The sequence below is a fragment of the Ovis canadensis genome, chromosome 6 (assembly GCF_042477335.2).
Source record: "Ovis canadensis isolate MfBH-ARS-UI-01 breed Bighorn chromosome 6, ARS-UI_OviCan_v2, whole genome shotgun sequence".
NCBI classification, from domain to species: Eukaryota; Metazoa; Chordata; class Mammalia; order Artiodactyla; family Bovidae; genus Ovis; species Ovis canadensis.
Window position 1 is genome coordinate 83,139,284 of NC_091250.1, and position 23,103 is coordinate 83,162,386.

General features: G+C 38.8%; 1 protein-coding gene across 3 annotated transcripts in view; it reads right to left on the minus strand.

Annotated features, from left to right (window-relative positions):
- Positions 1 to 1,225: 1,225 nt before the first annotated feature.
- The window catches only part of TXK (TXK tyrosine kinase), a 61,606-nt gene continuing 39,728 nt past the window's right edge, over positions 1,226 to 23,103 (minus strand). For 2 of the 3 annotated variants that reach the window (XM_069593081.1, XM_069593082.1), the window contains 9 exons: positions 22,852 to 22,931; positions 22,085 to 22,212; positions 18,963 to 19,037; positions 15,734 to 15,905; positions 10,536 to 10,752; positions 7,940 to 8,004; positions 6,823 to 6,941; positions 5,184 to 5,341; positions 1,226 to 2,262 (listed from right to left, as the gene is read on the minus strand). In XM_069593081.1, the coding sequence (XP_069449182.1) occupies positions 2,194 to 2,262; positions 5,184 to 5,341; positions 6,823 to 6,941; positions 7,940 to 8,004; positions 10,536 to 10,752; positions 15,734 to 15,905; positions 18,963 to 19,037; positions 22,085 to 22,212; positions 22,852 to 22,931 (1,083 nt within the window). In that variant the 3' untranslated portion in view covers positions 1,226 to 2,193. Of the gene's footprint in view, positions 2,453 to 5,183; positions 5,342 to 6,822; positions 6,942 to 7,939; positions 8,005 to 10,535; positions 10,753 to 15,733; positions 15,906 to 18,962; positions 19,038 to 22,084; positions 22,213 to 22,851; positions 22,932 to 23,103 lie in introns of all 3 variants that reach the window. The other variant, XM_069593079.1, reaches the window with a different exon arrangement.

Below are 23,103 nucleotides of genomic sequence, written 5' to 3' on the forward strand. Positions count from 1 at the left end.
AAAATGCCTGACCTCACACATGTTACAGTTTCAGGGATAATGAGACAGACAATAGACCAAATAAATAAGTAGAAATATATTATTTTCTGTATAGTGTTAAGAGCTGTAGATAAAAAATTATATGGAAAAAGGAGACAGGGAATGTCCATGGTGGGGTTATCGTTTTAAATAGGATGATTCAAGAAAGCATAACAGAGAGGGTGACTTTTGAGCAACAGTCCTGAGGAGATGAGGAGGCAAGCCACATTGCTATCAAGGAGAAGCACTCCTGGCAAAAGGCAGGCAGATGCAAAAGCCCTGAGGTGAGGAGGTGCCTGGAATGTTCGAGGGACAGTGTGGGTTAACAGGGGAGGAGCAGGAGATGAGATCAATGAGTGGATGCGCACAAGTGACAGAAGGAAACCACTCTGCTTCAGTCCAAGCCGATTCTTCACCTGCATTTTCAGCTTTCCCAGACAGCTTATCATACAGGAAGTCACCAACCCACCACTACCGGCACTAAAAGAAGGCACCTATATTTCTTAAGATCCTCATTTACTGCTAAAGCTTTCTCTTTCTTTAGTTGTGAGAAAAATTACCCCAGACGACTTCAGAACATTAAAGTGCTGGAGAAAAACAAACCTGGCCAACTGGCACTTAATACTGACAAAGTCCCCCAGTTTATCAATCATACTTGAGCTAATCTGCTTTAAGGAAATAGGGATCATAGCTGAACAGCTCCAAGTTGTTACTAGTGAAGATGCTGGACCACGTGTTAAATGGCCAAGAAAGCAAGAGACTCATGGGGAAGAGAAGAACAGTGGATGTTTTTTGATTATCTTTCCTCCATCTGTTACCCACTCCTCTGCTGCACTCCCCAGAGCTCTGAGTTTCTATTTCCAAGTGCAAGTGTGCTCAGCTGTGTCCAGCTCTTTTTGTGACCCTATGGGTTGTAGCCTGCCAAGCTCCTCTGTCCAGGGAATTCTCCAGGCAAGAACACTGGAGTGGGTTGCCATGACCCCCCTCCAGGGGATCTTCCAGACCCAGAGATCAAACTCGTGTCTCTCATGTTTCCTGCATTGGCAGGCGGGTTCTTTACCACTAGTGCCACCTAGAAAGCCCCTCCCATTGTTAAACCTTATGGTAATGACTCCCGCTTTCTACAGCACCCTTTCCCCTATGCAGCTTCCCCTTTCTGAAGCACTGAAGATGAAGAAGATCAATTTCCAATCATTCCTGCAAATGGTATGTGAAAAATTAAGGTTTAATGGTGATTACTGGTTATTTCATTTTGAATCTAAAACCCTGGACTTCAGAAATAATGGAACTTGATGTAACATTTGAGTATCTTGCTTTTGCCACCTTTTGTTCTTATGGAAAAAGCAAGTCATCTTCTAGAAGGTGCCAGAGGTACTTTCTATGACAAAATGAGGCTTCCTCAATTATCCAATTTCACAGGTACCAAGGGTGAAATCTCAGAATTGAGATGGAGGTTCTGAATTGTCCTGGACAATGGATCTCACTAGAAACAGAAACTTCACCAGGTCCTGTTCAAAGGACTTTCTCCTGTAACTGTTCAATACTGGAGCACAGGAAACTGTGCTGAAATAATCAAATCTGTGCAAAAATAGTTTATTAAATAACATAAGGAAGATTATGAAGGACAGTTCCAGAATGCTCACTCATGTGGCTTGTAAAGGTGCATTTTTCATAAAGATCTGTACAGCTCAAAAGCATGACATCCTGCAGGGCAGGCTCCTTTATTCCAGGATTTGGCAGAATTTATTTTCATCTTCTACGGATGCGCCACCAAAGTAAAAAAAAAAAAAAAAAAGAAGTCACTCCTCTTCAGTAAAGCAGTGTCCTCAGTAAAGGATAAGGTTCTCATGTAACCTTGGGGGCTCTCAGGGCGTTTCTCATGAAGAGCAGTCACTGTAAAGACCACCATGGAGCAATTTTTTCATTCTTCATGCATGAGACATAAAGAATATTACAGGAAAATCCAGGTTTAGAAGTCACTTTCAAACATACATGTAGAAGAGTTATTGTCAGAATACTCTCAAGCTTTAACAAATTGGAAAAGCCTGTGATCTTTGCACTGTTTCTCAGAGTCAGTGGCTCTAAAGGGTGATAGTCACCATCAGTGACTTCACCCAGGGTTTCCTTTCATGATGGTCCTGCAGGATGATCCTCTGGGTTGGCAGTCCCTTTAGGTCACCAGGTTTCTGCAATCTCTGTAAGAACCTGTAGCAGCTCAGCAAACGTCGGGCGGCCTTTAGGTTTCTGGAAAAGGGAATTGGAGGCGGTCACCTTAGCTTAAGATTCACACAGAGACCAGCTTTGGAACTTGCTGGCAGGACCCAGATCCGGTCTGTTTCACCACGAACAGAAGAGACAGATATCTTGGCTGATAGACAGGGCATGAACAGCAGCTGAGCGAGGCAGGGGTGTGAAAATATAAGGGAAGAGATCGCTGCAAAAATAAAATGGCTAGAGCTGCAAACATTCACATGGCTATTTAAATTAACTGAAATTAGATACATCTTAAAATTCAGTTCTCAGTCACCCTAGCTACTTTTCAATTCAATAGCCAGGTATCACCTGACCTTTTGGACAATGCGGATAGCATACTTCCATCACCACAGAACGCTCCATAGATCTTCCCTAGAGATCTATTTGGATGACTTGATATGCATGGAATAAAGGAAGAGCTGGGAGAGAGGGGCCTCTAGAGTCCCAAGTCCCCAAGCTCTTCCCGTTATTCACTATACCTGACCCCCTGTAGAAAGACAGATTTTAGTCAGAAAGCAAAAGGCATATTTCCATGAGGGCCTTTTCAGGTCTTGAAGCACTGACTGTGCTGTCTTCAGGCTCAGTGAATAAATTCCAAGCCATGAAGATTAGAGCCTTTTTCCTGTTTCACAGTGGGATGTGGTTTGACTTTGACTCCATGAGGAAGCCCCATGGCATCTTTGAAATCCACGGGAAATAGAAATATTCATGGTAGTAGGGGCCCCTGGCAACAGGGTTAGTAGGGAGACACCACCCCTAGTGGCTTGTAAACAGATGGCATCAATAAAAGTACAGAGTAGGAGACAACCTAAATGTGCATCAATGCAGGAATGGATAAAGAAGATGAAGTACATATATACAACGGAATACTACTCAGCCATAAAAAAGAGAAAGCAATACCATGTACAGCACCATGGGTAGACCTAGAGATTATCATACTGAGTGAAGTCAGTCAGAAAGAGAAAGGCAAATGCCATATGATTTTGCTTATATGCGGAGAAACTATGAAACAAATGAACTCATCTACAAAAAAGAAACAGACTCACAGACACAGAGAACAGATTTTTGGTTGCCAAAGGTGAGGGGGAGTGGAGGAGGGAGGGATTGGGAGTTTGGGATTAGCAGGTGCAAACTATTATATATAGAATGGATAAACAACAAGGTCCTACTGTATACACAGGGAACTATATTCAATGTCCTGTGACAAACCATAACAGAGAAGAAGAAGAAGAATGTACATATATGTATAACTGAATCACTTTGCTGTATAACAGCAATTAATATACAACATTGTAAGCCAACTATACTTTAATAAATGACATTTTTTAAATAGAGTAAATAAAATATAACAATTAAAGGACAGAATAGGAGAATATGTGAGCACATGTGAGAGTCTTCCTTGAGACTTCAAGAATAAATAGAGGAGCTTGTTGCTGGTGCTGAGGTTGTGCCAGTAGTAGAGCCAATGAAACAAGTATGCTGCTGCTGCTAAGTCGCTTCAGTCGTGTCCGACGACTCTGTGCGACCCCATAGACGGCAGCCCACCAGACTCCGCCATCCCTGGGATTCTCCAGGCAAGAACACTGGAGTGGGTTGCCATTTCCTTCTCCAATGCATGAAAGTGAAAAGTGAAAGTGAAGTCACTCAGTCGTGTCCAACTCCTAGCAACCCCATGGACTGCAGCCTACCAGGTTCCTCTGTCCATAGGATTTGCCAGGCAAGAGTACTGGAGTGGGTTGCCATTGCCTTCTCCAGAAACAAGTATAACCATGCTAATATAATCATGTTTGAGTCTAGAGATGCTTAAGCACCTTGTTTACTTGGTCCTCAGTATCTTATTTACTCCTTTCTCTGTCTCCTCTCCACAGATATGTAAAATCTCAAAAAGTATTCTATTGTATATGCATGTACAAGTATATTGCTTTAGACATGTACATTCCTGAGCTATTTACATTATTATTGCAAAGATGCTCTTCAGACATCTGTTTGCTACTAACAGCTTACTTAATATTTTTTTATGTCTTTCAAGAGCCCTTGCAGAGCAGTTAATCATATATAAAGTATTTTCATACACTGGGGATCTTTATAAAATTAATACTTTTCTGGAATGGAAACAACCATGTTACTTTTGAAATACTGAATTTTTTTAGTGTTTGTGAATTGGAAGCTGAGTGATTTCTTTTTTAGCCAGGAGGAAATCCTCATCCAATTGTAGCTATTCTGGGCTGAAACTGTCAACTGGAAAGAGAGAACTGTCAAAGTCACAGAGGAGCCTGATGATGGGGGGTGTGTGTTGAGTTGTCCCCAGAAAAGACAGAGGTGGGATATAAACTCATCTGGCCTTATTTTTAAGGTTGGCATTTCAAGTAAAAGAGAAACTGGCCTCCTGAGAGAGATTTCTGAGTACAAGTTCCTGGCACACTTCCTGCCTTCATTCCTATTTTTGTTTAATGTATCAGGAGTCTCAAATGCTGCAGGAGAGATAAAACCCATTACTCTTACCCTTGGAAAAGCAAGACGAATTATAGTAGAGTGAAGTAAATAAAAACACCATCCTTCTCTTTCAACGTGAAAATTGAACAAGTCTGATTCCACCCTTAGTTTCCACCCAGAAGTTCTTAAAAGGAGTAAAACCTCTCATCACAGAGGCTTTAATAACATCGAGAGTTTCTGTAGGAACCAATTTTGGAAAGATAAGACTTAGAAAAGGTACTGAATTCCTCAGTTGAAAGGCCACTGTTAAAATGTGTTAATGATTTTTGTTGTGGAAGTACTTCTGGCTCTCAGGGATCATTACCAAGAAATAGAAACCGTTTCCTGCCATGACAGAGTCCTGGGGTAACATGGGTGATAATCAATCTGCTCTCAGATGCAGGAACTGCCAACCTTTGAAGGAAAGTAAGGGCACTCACCTCATGCCAGCAGCTATACATGACTTCATATATGGACATTGGTGCCAGGTAAGGCCGGTACAGCCTGAAGCCTTTAGAAATAGCTTCCACAACTTGCAAATTTGACCTATTCTCAAAAGGCATTTTTCCTTCTGAGAAAACTTCCCACATCAAAACTCCTGAAAATAAAACACATAAAAATAAGAGGTTAGACAGAGGTGGTTACTTGGAACTGAGCTGTTTCCAATTACAAGGCATTATTTCTCTTCTGCAGCCATGGAGCTGCAGTCATCCAGAATGACTGCAGTTCTATCCAGGAAGCAGATCCCGTGCATCTTAGGTTTTGAACTGAATATATTCCAAGGGAAAACAATTCCTTCCCTTTTCTGTTGGTTCTGACTGCCTTCTTATTGGAAGAAAATGCTGGCAGCATCTTTAATTCAAAGTACTATTCATGTCTCCATACCCTGATATCAATGAAACTTTCTACCATTCCATAGAAAATGACAATATTGTGTAATCCCCTGCTGCCTGCTAAGGCCAGGAAAACTCCTGACCAGGAGGCATGCATTTCCCTCTTTCCACTGAAAGACTGCTGAGTAGAGTCCCAGAAAATCTGGCAGGGGTTCTGTTTATATAAGCAGGTGTTCAAAACTCATTGATGATTGATGAAGCTCCTTCAAGGCTCTCAATTTGAGTTCATTTAATTATTCACTTATTCTACAAATATGTATTATATATTGATCAGACTCCACCCTTATGTTAGAGCCACAGAATTAAGATTGAAACCTGTCCAAGTTCTTAAGAATTTAAGAAGCTCACTGTCCAGTGAGGAAGAAAGACAGGTGGTCAGGTAAAACTCAAGGGTTTCTAATTGTTCTACAACTACCATTGATGAAATCCTTATGTTGTTGTCATTGGTCTCACAACTCAACTGCTCTCCAGCAGAGCTTAAAATGTCACCAGCCAAGACTATCACATGTCAGTGGAGAGCTAATGAGATCAATACAAGCTAAACCTTATTGTGGGCAATAACATTCACACCCTTTGAGGGTACAGATGTCTCTCACAACCTAAGAAGGCACCCAGGAAGGCCCAGGTGAAAGAGAATAGATAGATCACTTACACATTTATTGCCATTTTCTGCAAGTCAACTCAAAGAACAAATTCCATCAGACATGGATCCACAGTATCTCTTTTTCAATGAAGAACATTACCCAATATAAATAGCTATTGACAGACCCCAAGGAAGCCTATGTCTAATTTCACAAAATATGGGAATAATAATGTAAACGAGATGGCATCACGAATAGGCAAGCAATGAAGGTTATTAATTACACTCAAGATTAAATGCTGTAAGATCAGTTTTCCTTGCAAGTCTCTGTGGTGTGGGAATGTTGGCTGAATTTGTTTTCTAAATCAGTAGACTCTGTAAACGGTTTTACAGCAAGTGCTCAGTGGGAAAGGAAAAGACCCCAAAGGCAAATTTATATAAGAAGGTTGCCAGTTGCCAAAGACAATCTGATGTGTTAGAACACCTGAGACAGAAACACAGTTATAAGAAGACTTTTAGCTAGATAATATCAAAAAATCAAAGTTAAAAGAGCAATCTCTATTTTATTCAATAAAGCTCCAACAAATGAACATCAAATTCACTCACCGAATGACCAGACGTCAGATTTGCTGCTATATCTGTTGAAATGAAAAACTTCAGGAGGGGACCACTTGACTGGGAACTTGGCTCCAGAAGAACTGACATATTCATCATCCAAAACGTACCTACAGCCATCAGAGTTCAGAGCACATTGTGTTAATCACCCCTAAGTTCTGTGTACTTCTAATCCTTTTGGTTAACTCTGATTTCTAAAATACAAAGTCTTTTACCACAGAAAGGCTCAGGATACCTTCTCTTCTTGCTATCAAGGTAGGAAAGTAACCCTGATACAGTTTCCCCCTTAAACCAAACCTCCATTGTGTTTATTATATTTGAATCCCAGAAAACCATAGCAATTCTTCAGTTTAAAACAGGCCTGTGGTTTAATAATGCCAGGCATGAAGGAATCTTGCAGACAGAAATTCAGGATGAGTCAGCAACCACCTGTGTCAAGAGTCAGACAAGGACAAAACAGGAAAATGGTGGCTGCAGGGAAGCCAGTTTCAGTGGTCAGCAACAGGGACCAGTCAGGCCATCTCTAGTATGTGGCCCCAAGAGACAGAAGGAGTTTGGATTTTGACCCTGAAGAGAGCCAGAGAGAAACCCTGAAATCACTAGGATTAACTTTCTAGCAACCTGAAGGAAAGCAGACTCAAAATATAAATTGCACTGAGTTGTTGAAAATAAGGTTTTTCAACCTTATTTTCACACCCTTGCTGACTGTCAGCTACTACAATTGATAAGAGAAATGCAGGAAAAGGACAGCAAAATCAAAGCTGAGCAAACAAATTTTTTTTTCTATTTCAGAAATATATAAGGACAACTTTTCTCTTAACCTTCTACATATGATAAGTCGACTAAGAAATTCTTTTTATTTTTAAGGGATGACATAATTTTATTAATAATGACCTGACAGATCAGAAGACTAGCCCACAGTCTCAGTTTCCCTTATAGCTAAATTGGTGCATGTCCTAAAGCTCAAAGTGGGTCAGCAGGACATCCAACCACATCAACACTTCCCTCAGGGAAAAAAGAGCAAAGCCGATAACACCTTCAGTCTGTCTGTAGACGAATGTAAGATTCCCTACTATGAGTAAACAAAGAAAGAAAGTGCATCATGTACCTTGTCATTCCAAAGTCCGAAATTTTTACTATACATGTAGAACTGACCAAACAATTCCTTGCTGCCTATAGAAAGAAGAAAAGAATCCAGGTTTGAATACAAAGTTTTTTCTTTCCAGAGTTTGTACTCTTTTCCTTATTTCGCTTGTGGCTCAGCACTACCTCTGAGTGAACAACCATGCTACTTCATGGTGATAACTGTCGATGCTACATAGGATTTAATGTATCTGCCCTTGTGAGATGGATTTTAGTGATTTTTTTTTAAGAAATGATAAAAAAAGAAAAATTTTAACTAACTTTTTTCCTTTTTAAAATGTGTAATCTTTCTCAAGAAGTATCCTTGACAAGTATTAGGATAAACTCAAACTAAGAGGTAAAAAACTATGAATCTTGACATAAAAAACTGTGTGTATTTAAAACTTTACCTTTATAAATAAAAAGAGGAAAGTCCAATATGCATGAAAAATAAAAGATCATTATATATCTTTGGGATAATCATTATATAAAATTACTTATAGAAATTAAGAAATTGTATTTAAAATTTACATTTCATTGAATGTAACATCATGGGGTCACAAAGAGTCGGACACAACTGAGCGACTGAACTGAACAGTTTACAATTGATATTTTCTTATTTATTAAACCACAGTGAGCTAAATATAGTAGTATATAATGCAGAAACTATTTGATGCCAAGACAATCTATTTTCAGTCAGCTTAGTCAGGAAAACCATTGACTTCATTTTTTAGCCTCATGTAGGTCAAAGGTTTGACCGAATTTTTCTCTTTTGAGCTAATTTGTGGTTCAGTTAGTTCAAAAACAAAAGAAAAAACTTGAAATGGAGGGCCAGCAGGGGCCAGTCTGGAAGATGTTGACAAGTGCCAGCAATGATCTCAAAGTCAAACCACAAGGCAAGCCCTCAACAGAGAACACACACATTGTTAGCTAATAGATCTTAAGTGGCATGTAGGTGGAGAAAACAGGACACAAAAGACAGTGATCAAGGAAGGAACCAAGACTAGGTAGGTCTGCAAGAATACAGCTGGAGCAAATGGAATTACCTCAGCTGTCACCTGACTGAATTTTGAATTCTAATCTTCATGGGGAGGACAAACCACAGAGACTAGGAAGGTGAGTTAGGTGGAACTGATACCGTATCCATCCAATAAAATGTGTGCTCAATGGCAACTCAGGCCAGACACTGGGGAATGCGTCATGAGGCGTGTAGAACAATGGTGGAGCTTTTCTACGTGCCAGGCACTGCTTTAAGTGCTTACACATATTAATTCACGTAATCCTCCCAGTAAGCCCATAGGAAGGAGGTGCTATAATTAACACCACTTGACTAGTTAACTAACTTAAGGTCACACGGCTAGTAAGAAACAAAGGTGAGATTTCAACTAGCTGAAGCAGGGTATGCCATCTTGACTACATAACAAACTTATCAGGGAAATTTCTCAAAAACTTGATCACTAGATTTTACCCCCAAAGATTCTGATTTCATTGGTTGGGGGTATGGGCTCGGTACTGTGATGTTTTAAAGCCCCCAGATGATTCTAATGCCCAGCTAAGTTTGAGAGCCATTGCTCAGCAGCTTGCACTCTCATGACACTGAACTGCAGCTAAGAAGTCTACGCCTTGGTGTCAAGGAGTCTGGAGTCTAATATTTGTGTAAACAATGCAAACAATTATTAAAGGAGGTCGTAAATAATAAACGCCAATGAGAGCTCTCAATCATGTGTAGGACAAGCAATGGTGTGCTGGGGCTAATGAAATTATGACCCCTTTCTTGCCCCAAAATAGTCCAGCCTGAATGACAGATATTATGGTCATCCTAGTCATGGCTGATGGAAGTTCAGGATTACCTGTAAGTGTCAGTAACAGGGACTCCTCATAAATTCTCAAATTTTCATTGGATTTAATTTGGGAGCTTAGAAACGAGACATGAAAGGACACAGAAGGAATGGTATGAATATCATGAATAAATACGGAGCAGATAGAAAATGTTTTTCAAGGGGAGGTAGCAAGGCAGGGAAGGAGAGCTATTTGCTTCTGAGGTAAAACAAGCTTTGATCTTTTTTGTTTGGAGGGTTGTTCTGAGTGATACAGAACAGAATGGTTTAACATTTCGAGTCCCTCTCAATAATGCCAGTAGTGCTTTTATGCTGCTGTAAGAACCAAACCATCTCCACTCGGAGGCAGTTTCACCCCCTGGGTGAGACCCACTGGGGCTGGTGCTTCAGCATGGTCCTCCAGCACCTGGCAGAGAGCTTGTCATTTATAGGCACTTAATATGTATTTGATTATTGGCTGAAAGAAAGAAAGAAGGCAATAAGAGAAGGAAGAAGAAAGGGGGAGAGAGGGAGGGAAAGTAGTTTAGTTCATTTGTTGGTGAATAATTAGTTCAAGACATATGTAGAGTAACATCTTACTTGGTTACAGCATCAGTAGGCAATAGAAAATAAATCTACATTTCTCAACAAATTACATGACTAGAAAAATGTTTTAAAATTAAGCCAAAGGATGCATTATTCAAAGTACTGAAAGTCCTAACTTATCATGTCCTTCACAAAATAGCAAATTTGCTCTGTACTTACTAAATCCCTATGGATAAAGCAGTTTCTCTCCAGATACTCCATTCCTTCACAGATATCTTGGCACACACTCAGTAGCATCTCCTTGCTAAGCTTTCCTTTTCTCTCTCTCAGATAGTTAAGCAGGCAGCCATTTTCCATAAACTCTGTCACAATATAAAGGGGCTTCTGCTGTATACACACTCCATAAAGCTGAACCAGCTTCGAATGAGATAACTTCCTGTTGAAGAAAGCATAGACCCATGAGCAAAATCACTTTTGTGTTTTCAAGTGTTTGAACTCAACTGGTGATACTTACCATTTCCATATAATGTTCATCATCAAGCTATGACTGAAACTAACCCAACCACAGAGCAAGTAGGACAGTTTCCTTCCCACTTTATGTGCTGAGAGAGTGGGGTCAAGAGGTTATGCGGTACTACTTCCTAAGTTGTGGTACACACAGGATAGTCCATATTCTGTTTTTCTTTTTCCCATTTTGTAAGCCTTTTGTTTCCTCTTTACTGCTACTCCTTGCCCAGTTCCTGGTCCTTGAGTTTCAACCTCCCCAATCACAGCTGTCTAGACAAAAAATTCGGGACAGACGGAGGGAAGAAAGAGCAATTGATGTGAATTTTTAAAAGAAACTTAAATTATAACTAATAAATGCATTTAAAGGAAATTTTTAGATTAAGTTGAAGACTGAAAAACATTTACTGACATGAAACTCTTCTATGTATTTAGTAATCACACACATACACACAGACACACCCATATCATAATTTTATGTCTCTTAAAAGGTGATGGCTATGACACCTCATAGAAATGAGCTTTGAACTGTTGGATAACTTAAAGAAAATTTCACTTTAGAGAACTAAAACATTTGTGCTCAGCTGCTTGAACTTTTCTCTCCTCTCTTTTTCTCTTTTCACACACACATACACAGTGTCCTTGAATATCACCTACTAAAATACACTAAAATAAAGTTTTTAAGAAATGATACAAATGAGGGGCTTCCCTGGTGGCTCAGTGGTAAAGAATCCACCTGCCAGTGCAAGAGACGCAGGTTTGATCCCTGATCTGAGAAGATGCCACATGCCGTGAGAAACTAAGCCTAGTTGCTTAGTTTGCCACAGCTACTGAGCCTTTGTTCTAGAGCCTGGGAGCCACAGCTACTGAAGCCTGCACGCCCTACAGCCTGTGCTCCACACGGCAGATGCCACCGCAATGAAAATCACGTGCACCGCAGCTAGAGAGCAGCCCCGGCTCACCGTTACTGGAGAAAAGCCCGAGCAGCAACAATGGCCCAGCACAGCCAAAAATAAAATACACTTTAAAAATTTTTTGTTTAAGGAAATGAAATGATACAAATGAACTTATCTACAAAACAGAAACAGATTCACAGACTTAGAGAATGAACTTACGGTTACCAGCTGGGAAAGATGGGGAGAAGGGATAGTTAGGGAGTTTGGATCCACACGTACACACTGCTATATCTAAAATGGATAACCAACAAGGACCTACTGTATAGCACAGATAACTCTCCTCAATGTTATGTGGCAACCAGGATTGGAGGGAAGTTTGAGGGAGAATGGATACATGTAAATACATGACTAAAAAAAGAGAAGTGAAAAGCAAAGGAGAAAAGGAAAGACATAAGGATCTGAATGCAGAGTTCCAAAGAATAGCAAGAAGAGATAAGAAAGGCTTCCTCAGGGATCAGTGCAAATAAATAGAGGAAAACAACAGAATGGGAAAGACTAGAGATCTCTTCAAGAAAATTAGAGCTACCAAGGGAACATTTCATGCTAATATGGGCTCAATAAAGGTCAGAAATGGTATGGACCTAACAGAAGCAGAAGATATTAAGAAGAGGTGGCAAGAATACATGGAAGAACTGTACAAAAAAGATCTTCATGGCCAAGATAATCATGATGGTGTGATGACTCACCTAGAGCCAGACATCCTGGAATGTGAAGTCAAGTGAACCTTAGAAAGCATCACTACGAACAAAGCTAGAGGAGGTGATGGAATTCCAGTTGAGCCATTTCAAATCCTGAGAGATGATGTTGTGAAAGTGCTGTACTCAATATGCCAGCAAATTTGGAAAACTCAGCAGTGGCCACAGGACTGGAAAAGGTCCGTTTTCATTCCAATCCCAAAGAAAGGCAATGCCAAAGAATGCTCAAACTACCACACAATTGCACTCATCTCACACACTAGTAAAGTAATGCTCAAAATTCTCCAAGCCAGACTTCAGCAATACGTGAACCGTGAACTTCCTGATGTTCAAGCTGGTTTTAGAAAAGGCAGAGGAACCAGAGGTCAAATTGCCAACATCCACTGGATCATGGAAAAAGCAAGAGAGTTCCAGAAAGACATCTGTTTCTGCTTTATTGACTATGCCAAAGCCTTTGACTGTGCGGATCACAATAAACTGTGGAAAGTTCTGAAAGAGATTGGAATACCAGACCACCTGACCTGCCTCTTGAGAAACCTATATGCAGGTCAGGAAGCAACAGTTAGAACTGGACATGGAAAAACAGACTGGTTCCAAGTAGGAAAAGGAGTATGTCAAGGCTGTATATTGTCACCCTGCTAATTTAACTTATATGCAGAGTACATCACGAGAAACGCTGGGCTGGAAGAAGCACAAGCTGGAATCAAGGTTGCCGGGAGAAATATCAATAACCTCAGATATGCAGATGACACCACCCTTATGGCAGAGAGTGAAGAGGAACTCAAAAGCCTCTTGATGAAAGTGAAAGAGAAGAGTGAAAAAGTTGGCTTAAAGCTCAACATTCAGAAAACTAAGATCGTGGCATCCAGTCCCGTCACTTCACAGCAAATAAATGGGGAAACAGTGGAAACAGTGTCAGACTTTATTTTTGGGGGCTCCAAAATCACTGCAGATGCTGATTGCTGCCATGAAATTAAAAGATGCTTACTCCTTGGAAGAAAAGTTATGACCAACCTAGATAGCATACTCAAAAGCAGAGACATTACTTTGCCGACTAAGGGTCCATCTAGTCAAGGCTATGGTTTTTCCAGTAGTCATGTATAGTTGTGAGGGTTGGACTGTGAAGAAAGCTGAGCACCAAAGAATTGATTCTTTTGAACTGTGGTGTTGGAGAAGACTCTTGAGAGTCCCTTGGACTGCAAGGAGATCCAACCAGTCCATTCTGAAGGAGATCAGTCTTGGGTGTTCTTTGGAAGGAATGATGCTAAAGCTGAAACTCCAGTACTTTGGCCACCTCATGCAAAGAGTTGACTCATTGGAAAAGACTCTGATGCTGGGAAGGATTGAGGGCAGGAGGAGAAGGCGACGACAGAGGATGAGATGGCTGGATGGCATCACGGACTCGATGGACGTGAGTCTGAGTGAACTCCGGGAGATGGTGATGAACAGGGAGGCCTGGCGTGCTGTGGTTCATGGGGTCACAAAGAGTCAGACACGATTGAGGGACTGAACTGAAATGAAAGCCCTTTTATGCCAACTTGAATATGAAATAGAATATTCAAATTAATGTTTGTAATTTTAGGAGGTGTATAATTAACTAACATTTTGTTAGTCAAAAATACCTTGAAATGTTACTTCTTTCCATTCATAAAGATAATACAAGATCAATGAATCAGGGAGATTAATTATATCAAAACAACATGTATGAGTGATTGATACATTCCCATATAATGAGCAAACAGAAACACTCCAGTTAGTAGGGGTAAAGATATTCAAGCACCTATACATGACTTTAATTTGTAGATATAGGTATTATATGGTGGCACTAGTGGTAAAGTCTGCCTGCCAGTGCAGGAGACACAAGAGACCGAATCCTGGGAAGATTCCCTGAAGTAGGAAATGGCAACACACTGCAGTTATTCTTGCCTGGAAATCCCATGGATAGAGGAGCCTGGCAGACTACAGTCTATGGGATCGCAAGCATCAGACACAACTGAGCAACTGAGCACACACACACACGTACATATTATATGTGTAGATTTTGTCTGATTTACGTTTCTAATTCATGAAGTGTGTTTTCACTTAGGGGATGCAGCTTACATGTGTGCAGAATAATGGCAGGAAGGCAATTCTTGAGATGGAAAACTAATTTTCCAAGAGAAAGCTGCCAAATTGATAGTCACATGTAAGCATTTGAGAATTAGAACATTACACTGTATTTGCTCAGTAAGATCACTAGCCAAAGTTTATCAGAAAAAATTATCAGAAATAAGGCAAGAACAAATAAATAAACCCTCACTTATATGGTTCAGTCTAACAAATAGGACAAATATTTTTCAAGGTCACAGAAAGATGCAAACAGAAAAAGAATGCTGTTGTTTGCTGTAACTTTAGGACCCATTAATACACATTTCTTTCTCATCTTAGAAAAATGCATATGATTCATTGTAGAACAAACATGTCATATTTATGTAAATTTGTTACTTAAATATTTTCAAACTCTGTAGTCTTCTTCTCTTCCTATTGTGCTTTTTTCCCATGTGATCAGATCAAGTTTCAGAGTTTTTAATGTCATCTGTGGTGACCAGGCTGAACTCTAGACTCATGCATTTGACCCTTGGTCATACTTGGCTACCCAATAGGTTTCTCAAATTCAACATGTCCAAAGCAGAATTACTCATTTTTCCTCTAAAACTATTCCTCAGCAGGTCTTTTCCATTTCAGTAAATGGTGCCATTCTCTGCCTAATAGTGCACCCAAGACCTTGGTTTTCACTTTTTGGTCCCCCAGTCTCCTTAAGTGATTTGCAACATCTAATTTATCAGCAAGTCCTGATAATTTTATCTCAAAAATGTATCCTGAAACTATTCCCTTCTTTCCATCTCTGCTATCACCCCTTTCACCATCATCTTACACCTGCTTTATCGAAAGGGCTCCTAAAAATGTATAATAAGATTTGAAAAAAAAGTGAAATATTTTTTCCCAAAAATTGCTCAAATTATGTTTAAACATCTCAGAAGAAGGATTTAAATTCTACTTCCTTGTTTCTGATAGAGATTCTAGGTGAGATTTTACAGGTGAGGAAATTGAAGCTTAGAAAAATGAAACAACTCAAGCCACACAGAAGTCAAATAATTTGCCCAGGTCCCACAACTAGCTTGGGCAGAGTTGTGACACAAATCCACTTGTGACTCCAAGATCCATGTTCTTTCCATGACACCTGGATGTTGTGCCTATTTGTCTGGGTTTTGTGTATACTTACATCATCACTTTAGCCTCTTCAATGAAATCCTCTTCAGACATGAAGCCTTCGTTGATGGCCTTGATAGCTACCTGGACATGTGCTCGCCATTGGCCTAAATAGACCACTCCAAACTGACCACTTCCAATCTGCTTCACAAAAGCCAACTCAGATGGATCTATCTCCCACTTTTCTGGAAAAGTAAAATATCCATGTTACAAGTAAGGAAAAGTTAAATTTTAGAGCTAGAAAAGATCTAGGAATTATCTCAACCTGTTTTCTTTTATTTTTCAGAGAGGTCGAAAACATTTACAAATGAGTAGAAAAGGTCTGTTACCATTTTTAATACTATCATTGTGGCTTAAAAGTGTAATTCCAGAATTCAAGTTTAAATGCAATAATTTCTTAAGAAATTTTGTATGTTGAGCCGTGCCATATAAACACATTTTCATAAAATAAGTAAAAATAAACAAAGATACAAACCTCACTTACTTAGAGAGAAATTATGGGTATCAAAACAGGCTTTTTCTTTCCTGAGAGACCCAGAAGGAAACACAGTTCCGTGTCTTTCTAAACTAAACCTGCCAAAACCAGATGTGGGACCTAAATATGTATGTCCCCAGACTCTTTTTGTTCTGATAAGTAAACTTGTGAGGCAGAGAAAACCTGGGCTCCCCTCACCCCAATCCCAGTTTCTTTTACAGTTCCTCTGCCACTCCCACCTCTAAAGGGCTTTTTTGCCCTTTCTCTTTTGCAAAAAGTCTAATCAATTCATCATAAATATTTTCAATATTAAGATTCTAACCTATATCTAAGTGTACGTTTGAAATAAGAATTGCATTAGTGAATATGTCTCATCATATAGAAGCAAATCAGTGGGGGAGGGGGGACTATTTTTATTTTTTTTTATTATTTTTTTTTCTTTTCAGTTTTTTTTTTTTTAATTTTAAAATCCTTAATTCTTACATGTGTTCCCAAACATGAACCCCCCTCCCACCTCCCTCCCCATAACATCTCTGTGGGTCATCCCCATGCACCAGCCCCAAGCATGCTGTATCCTGCGTCAGACATAGACTGGCGATTCAGTTCTTACATGATAGTATACATGTTAGAAAACCATTCTCCTAAATCATCCCACCCTCTCCCTCTCCCTCTGAGTCCAAAAGTCCGTTATACACAGCTGTGTCTTTTTTCCTGTCTTGCATACAGGGTCGTCATTGCCATCTTTCTAAATTCCATATATATGTGTTAGTATACTGTATTGGTGTTTTTCTTTCTGGCTTACTTCACTCTGTATAATCGGCAGGGACTATTTTTAAAATAATACTTTGGAAAACTGAGAATCAAATCTTAACTTTTTAGTATCCCTTTTTATATAGCAATGCCACCATCTGCTGGAACTTTAAGATAATGCATTTAAAAGAATCGAAGGGAATTCTCTGGCTCTCCAGTGGTTAGGATTTCACGCTTTCACTGTCCAGTGCCCAGGTTCAATCTCTGGAGAAGGAGCTAAGATTTCACAAGCTGTGAAGCATGTTCTCCCCTACCCACCCCACCCCCCAAAAAAAGAATTATAAGGACTAATGGACCCTTGTATCGGGCTAAGTAACATAGGAGAATATATTCATGACCTTGGGATTGGCATAGATTTATTCAACAGAATATAATCATAGAAGAAAATATTGATAAATTATACTTCATAAAATCTTAATTTATCAAATATAGCCCACTAAGAAAATGAAAAGTTAAGCCTCAGACTGGGGGAAGATATTTCTTAAAATACATAACCTACCTAAGAATTCCTTTTCAAAATAAGAATAAATCAACTAGGAAAAGGCATATAATCCTATTTTTAAGTGTCAAATAAAAACTTGAATAGAGTTTTCTCTCACAAAAGAGAATACCCAAAATGGCAACTGAACCTATGAAAAGTTGATCAAGGAAATTGCATATTTAAACCAAAATGAGATATGCACACACAGACTAGATTGGCTAAAATGTGAACCAAAACCAAGCCAGAACAAACAAAAACCGCAAGAATATGAAACACTGGCAAGGACAAAGATGCGGAACAGCTGAAACTCACACGTGTCACTGATTGAACTATAATTTGGGATAAGCTCTTTGGAAAACTGACTAAATCTGAGTGTGTGCATACTCTGTGACCCAGCAAATCTGTTTCTAAGTATACATCCAACATTGTCTGGCCATAAATGTGATTAAACTTTATCAAAAGACATACAAGAATGTTCATAATAATATTATTTAGAAAAGCCAAAAGTTGGTTACAACCCAAATGGCTATATAAAGAAAAATGGGCAAACCCATTGCAGTATAGTCACAAAACAGTAGTGCAGCGCCACACAGATGAGCCAACCACATCCGACACCACGAGTGAACCACGAGAAGCCAGGCATGGATGCACGGTGTTGAACTTCGTTTATATAAAGTAATCAAAATGAGACAAAATTAATCAGACTCTAGATTTATGAGCTATATACTGTTAAGGATATTTAAATATTGAAAAGTTTATTTTTTAATGAATGAGGACCATATTTAACTTAGATAAACTGCTAATGATAGAATTTTTAAACATGTAGTATTTATGGGGTAGAGAAATAATCTAAGCACACATAACACTCTGGAATCACCTTTCCATTCCAATTCAGAGACTGAGTCCTGGGCACCTGCTACACAATAATTGTGTGTGTGTGTATTTTTTAAGCATATTCTTAGTCCCCATAATGAGATAAATTTAAGGAAATAAAATATCACCAAATTAGAAAGAAAGATTCTTTGGCTCTTATTTATTCTCATAGATTCGTAACTACCACATTCACTAGAAAATACTTCAAATCAAACTTCACCCAAGTTCTATTTGAAAAGGTGAAAAGGACAGATTTCGCAGTTCGTTTTAGTAGGTCCCATTGGGAAGAAGTCATTTCCCAGTCACCCACATAACCAGAGAGCAACAACCCAATCATTCAAATAAAAAGAATTGGAATTTATCAAAGAGGTTCCAAACAATGCATAATGAAATTTAAAGCAAAAGTGAAACATTTCCCCCCAAAGTTTAAATGCCCTTATGAGATGCATTTAAATGCATTTAAATCTCAGAAAGGAGATTTAAACGTTGAGGAGAAAACATATATCAAGACAGACATCTCAAAAGAGCTGAGAATTCAAAGAACATAGAACTTGGGATAGACTCTTGATTTGATTTTTACTTGAGCACGCATGCATACTTTACCATAACTAAAACCAGCTGTGGCTGGCAAACAACTGCCCATCAGACCAACTGGGTAACGGAGACGGGACATGAGTCCTGGGGAGAAAAAGAGACCAGCATTTCAGTTCTAGTTCCTGGTACAAGAGAAAAAGCCAAATATACCAGAAGATGGAACCATTCCCTAAACAGATCAGCCAGAGAAAGCATTCTACAGTTAGTCTGTTTGGTTATTTTTCCTATTTGAAAAAGACTTTTCATAATATAGCGTATGCTCATTGAACACAAGTTAAAGAATCCAAGAAAATACAAAAATTAAAAGGTCCCTTACAAAATCTTAGTATCCAGAGATACTTTGTTATCATTTTTGTGACCATCTTTGCAAAAATCTCTATATGTGAATTTGAACGTATATACACATATGTATGTTTCATGGAAATGTCAATGTTTTGCTATAAGCTTCTTACACTCAACATATAATCAATATACATCAATGACTATGAATCGACCTTAAAATTATTTCCAAGATTTCACTATAGAAAAATATGCTATATGCTGGAGGGAGTGAGATGAGGGTAAGAGCATGGCAAGCAAAAGGATGAGATTGAGATAGCTCATTTTTGGTGACTTTGATGTTCTTTTAACTTTTTAAAACAGAATATAGTTGATGTACAATATTATATAAGTTACAGCTGTACAATAAGGTGTTTCATAATTTTTCAAGGTTATACTCCATTTATAGATATAAAATATTGGCTGTAACTCTCTATGTTGTATAATATAGCCTTGTAGCTTATTTTATACATAGTTTATACTGCTTAGATTTCAATTTTCTTAGTGAAGTAGAAAGGCAATTTGCTGATGGGCAGTGGATAATACTGGAAAGAGGGTTTTGAGGAGAATGGTAGAAATTTGAACAGAAGAAAGGATGCTTACTAGTGACTCTGAAGACCTAGTTGGGGTTAGAGTCCTCACTGAGTTGGGACTCCATAACACATGATCCAAATAAAAAACACAAGAGGAACTGCTTTAACACCTAACACTTCCCTCTGAATTCAAAGTTTTTGCTTGCCAAACATTTTTGTTTTGTGAATGACTACCAATAGTTTAGTGACAGTGTATCTCTCTGATAGAAACAAAAAAAGCCTGTCGCTCTCTGCACTGTCCTTACTTCTGGTAAGGAAATGGATTGTTATGAGCATAACTGACCAGAAGTCAAAAAGTAGATGGGCTAGTCATGGGTTTCAAGCCTCTTCTAAAATGGTCTCTCCAATAATCTAATTTGCTTCTTTCTGGAAAAGACAGCAGTCATTAAACACAGACTGTGGAGCCAGAGGGTTGAATGGCTCCAGTGGCTTCATAGATTTCTGTGGTTTCAAATCTTGGCTCAAATGCCTATTAATGGTGTGACCTTGAGCACAACATATGCCTGAGTTTCCTCATCTGGGAGATGGAGATGTCAACAGTATCAACCTCATCAGATTTCTCTGAGGATTAAATAAATAAATAGACATAAATAGGGTCTGGCCCAAAGTAAGTCTTCAATAAATACTAGTTGCTTCTGGATCCCATGCCTTTCCTCTTATCATTTTTCTTCCTCTTTGTCTTATCTCTTTTCTGCTTTCTTTTCTCTCTAACAGCAGCCATAGTTATAAGTTTTCAACTCCTGTCTTTCATCTTCTTATTGTTTGATCTAGCTTTAATTTTAAAAGTTATCTGTATGGTATTTCATACACTGTAAGAATAATTTATGTATATGTATATTGTAATAAAAAAAAAAAACTAGGGCAAGCTATAAAGCAGAAAATAAAAGTTTTCCTTACCCTCAGTCTCCTTCCTCAGAGGTAAACATTAACAGTTTATAGTCTGTTATCATGTTATTAGTTAAAAAATTATTATCTAAATTTAACAGAATTTTCCTAGGCACACATGCCTGTATGAATGTGTATTACTCTACAAAAGTGAGGCTATAAATATACTGTTTTGCACTTTTTTTCCTTTATAAACAATTTATCACCAACAACTTTTTAGGTTAGCACATCCTGATCTGCCTCAGTACTTTTTTTAACCTCACCACCACAGACACTCAGTTTCTTAAATTTCTTCTTTGAAGAAAGAGGAAAGAGAAGAGTGAAGAAGAAAACTCAGACCTGATCTGATTCTAAGGGTTTCTATCTCTGGCCACAAATACGTCCTCACTGGCCTCACTCAAACACGTTGCCACTTCCTCTCTAACTAAAGGCCCAGTGACCACCAGGAGTATCCAGGTGGACTCAGCTCATAAGTGTATAAAATTTCCCTGGATTTATTCCTAATATAAAAAACCAGTGTAATGGAAAAGTGACTGCTTTCCAAAAGGGATTCTTTTTTTGTCAACACAACTTTTCATGAGAAAAATCTTTAAAAGTACTGCGCATCAAGAAATCAAAACAATATGAAAGTTGCACTGGGTTCCAAATTCTCTAATGTTGAGGTAAAGAGATTCCCCTTGGACTCAGAGTAGTCCAGAATAGACTGAATGAGGGCTGAAGGTCAGAGCTGTGATTGTAACTGTGATGGAACTTTCTGGAATCTTACATCTTTCCACAGATGATAGGCTTGCAAAAGTAGCCATCATTGCAAATAACAGCAAGAGGAGGGGGTTAAATATGCCTCTGGTATGGTATACTTAAGTCAGATTATAACTGTGAAAGACTATGCCTGCTCTCCAAACAGGAAATACAGAGAATGAGACATTTAAGGGTAATTTTCTACTGTAACTGTCTAGAGAGCAAATTTATAGGGGCAAAGGAAAAAAAAGCATGATTCTTTAAGACATTTGAAATTTTATTACATTTAGCACCATGTAAATTTCAAGAACAAACGTATAGTGACTAAATGGCTTTTTGAATCTTTGTCATGTATCTTTTTTCTAAACTGGCAGAAATGTGAAAAATCAACGTACCTCTTGCCCCTCTAACTAGAAAAACAAAAAAACATCTCCTCCTTCTCTCCTGAGTAGGAGAACTACTCATAAGACAGGTTGTATTTCAAGCTCTTTAACATTTCTACAGGGATATTTGTTCCTGTTAAATGTCTGACCAAAGACACATAACCTGCCTGGGGCCTGGCTCCCCAACTCTCCCAGCCTGAATCTTTCAACTTACCGGCTGCATTGTGCTGGTGATACCATATCAACTCAGGGATTGATTGAAACAGGTGTCTTTCAGCCACATACCACTGTCCTGAGTCATTCCTTTTAATTTGATAATGCTTGATGGTAGCCTCCATATCTCTATAACCAATAAAATGTGAGTTCATAAACAAGCAGAAGATCACTTTGAAACCAAGTCAATCATTAAGCAACAGGACTCGACTTCAAAACCTTGTATCCTCACTACACACTGAAAAGTAGATAGGATTACAATAAACAGGTGCCTCACCATTGCTGGGAAAATTCCACAGCTATGGTATTAGGGTCTTAGATCAAATATAACTTCAGCCAAAGATGTCTAGGTGACAAGTCTAGTGTCCAAAAATGTACAGCTCGTAATGGATACTTATAAGTATCTACTGAATCAGGTATCAGTCCAGTGAATAAGCAAATGCACTGTGAGACATGTGAGACAAAGAAAGGAGGAAAACCACCAGAGGGTGTCTTGATGAGCAGGTTTGTTATGGGCAAGTGGGGCTTAATCCCTTCAGGAAGCCATGAGAGAAATGTGAAACATACCTACAATGCTCTTAGTCACTGCCAGCCCACCCCGGGGGGACCACGAGAACCCATAGGCAAAGAACATTCTCAGGAAGAAAGAAACAGGAAGCTTTCTGCATTCAAGAGAGCTCTCTGTAGGTAATATGTGATGGTGACTCGTTAACAATGACTATCCTAGTGACTGTTATTTCTAAAGTGACCAAAATCACAATTGCTTACCTTTTATCTCTTATAAACACAGAAATGGTGTAGGATCCCAAATGTCTTGAATCTCTGACAATAAATGCACCTTCTTTAGACTGCAAAACAATTCATTCATTGTACATGTTTATTCCTTATTTGGAAGAAAGACAAATATCTCCATAATGAAAACTAAAGCTATACTGACTACTATAGAAGGATGATATTGTTTTTATAAGTACACACAATCTTATCTCTTAAATTCTTACAGATTTAGATGTCATACCTAAA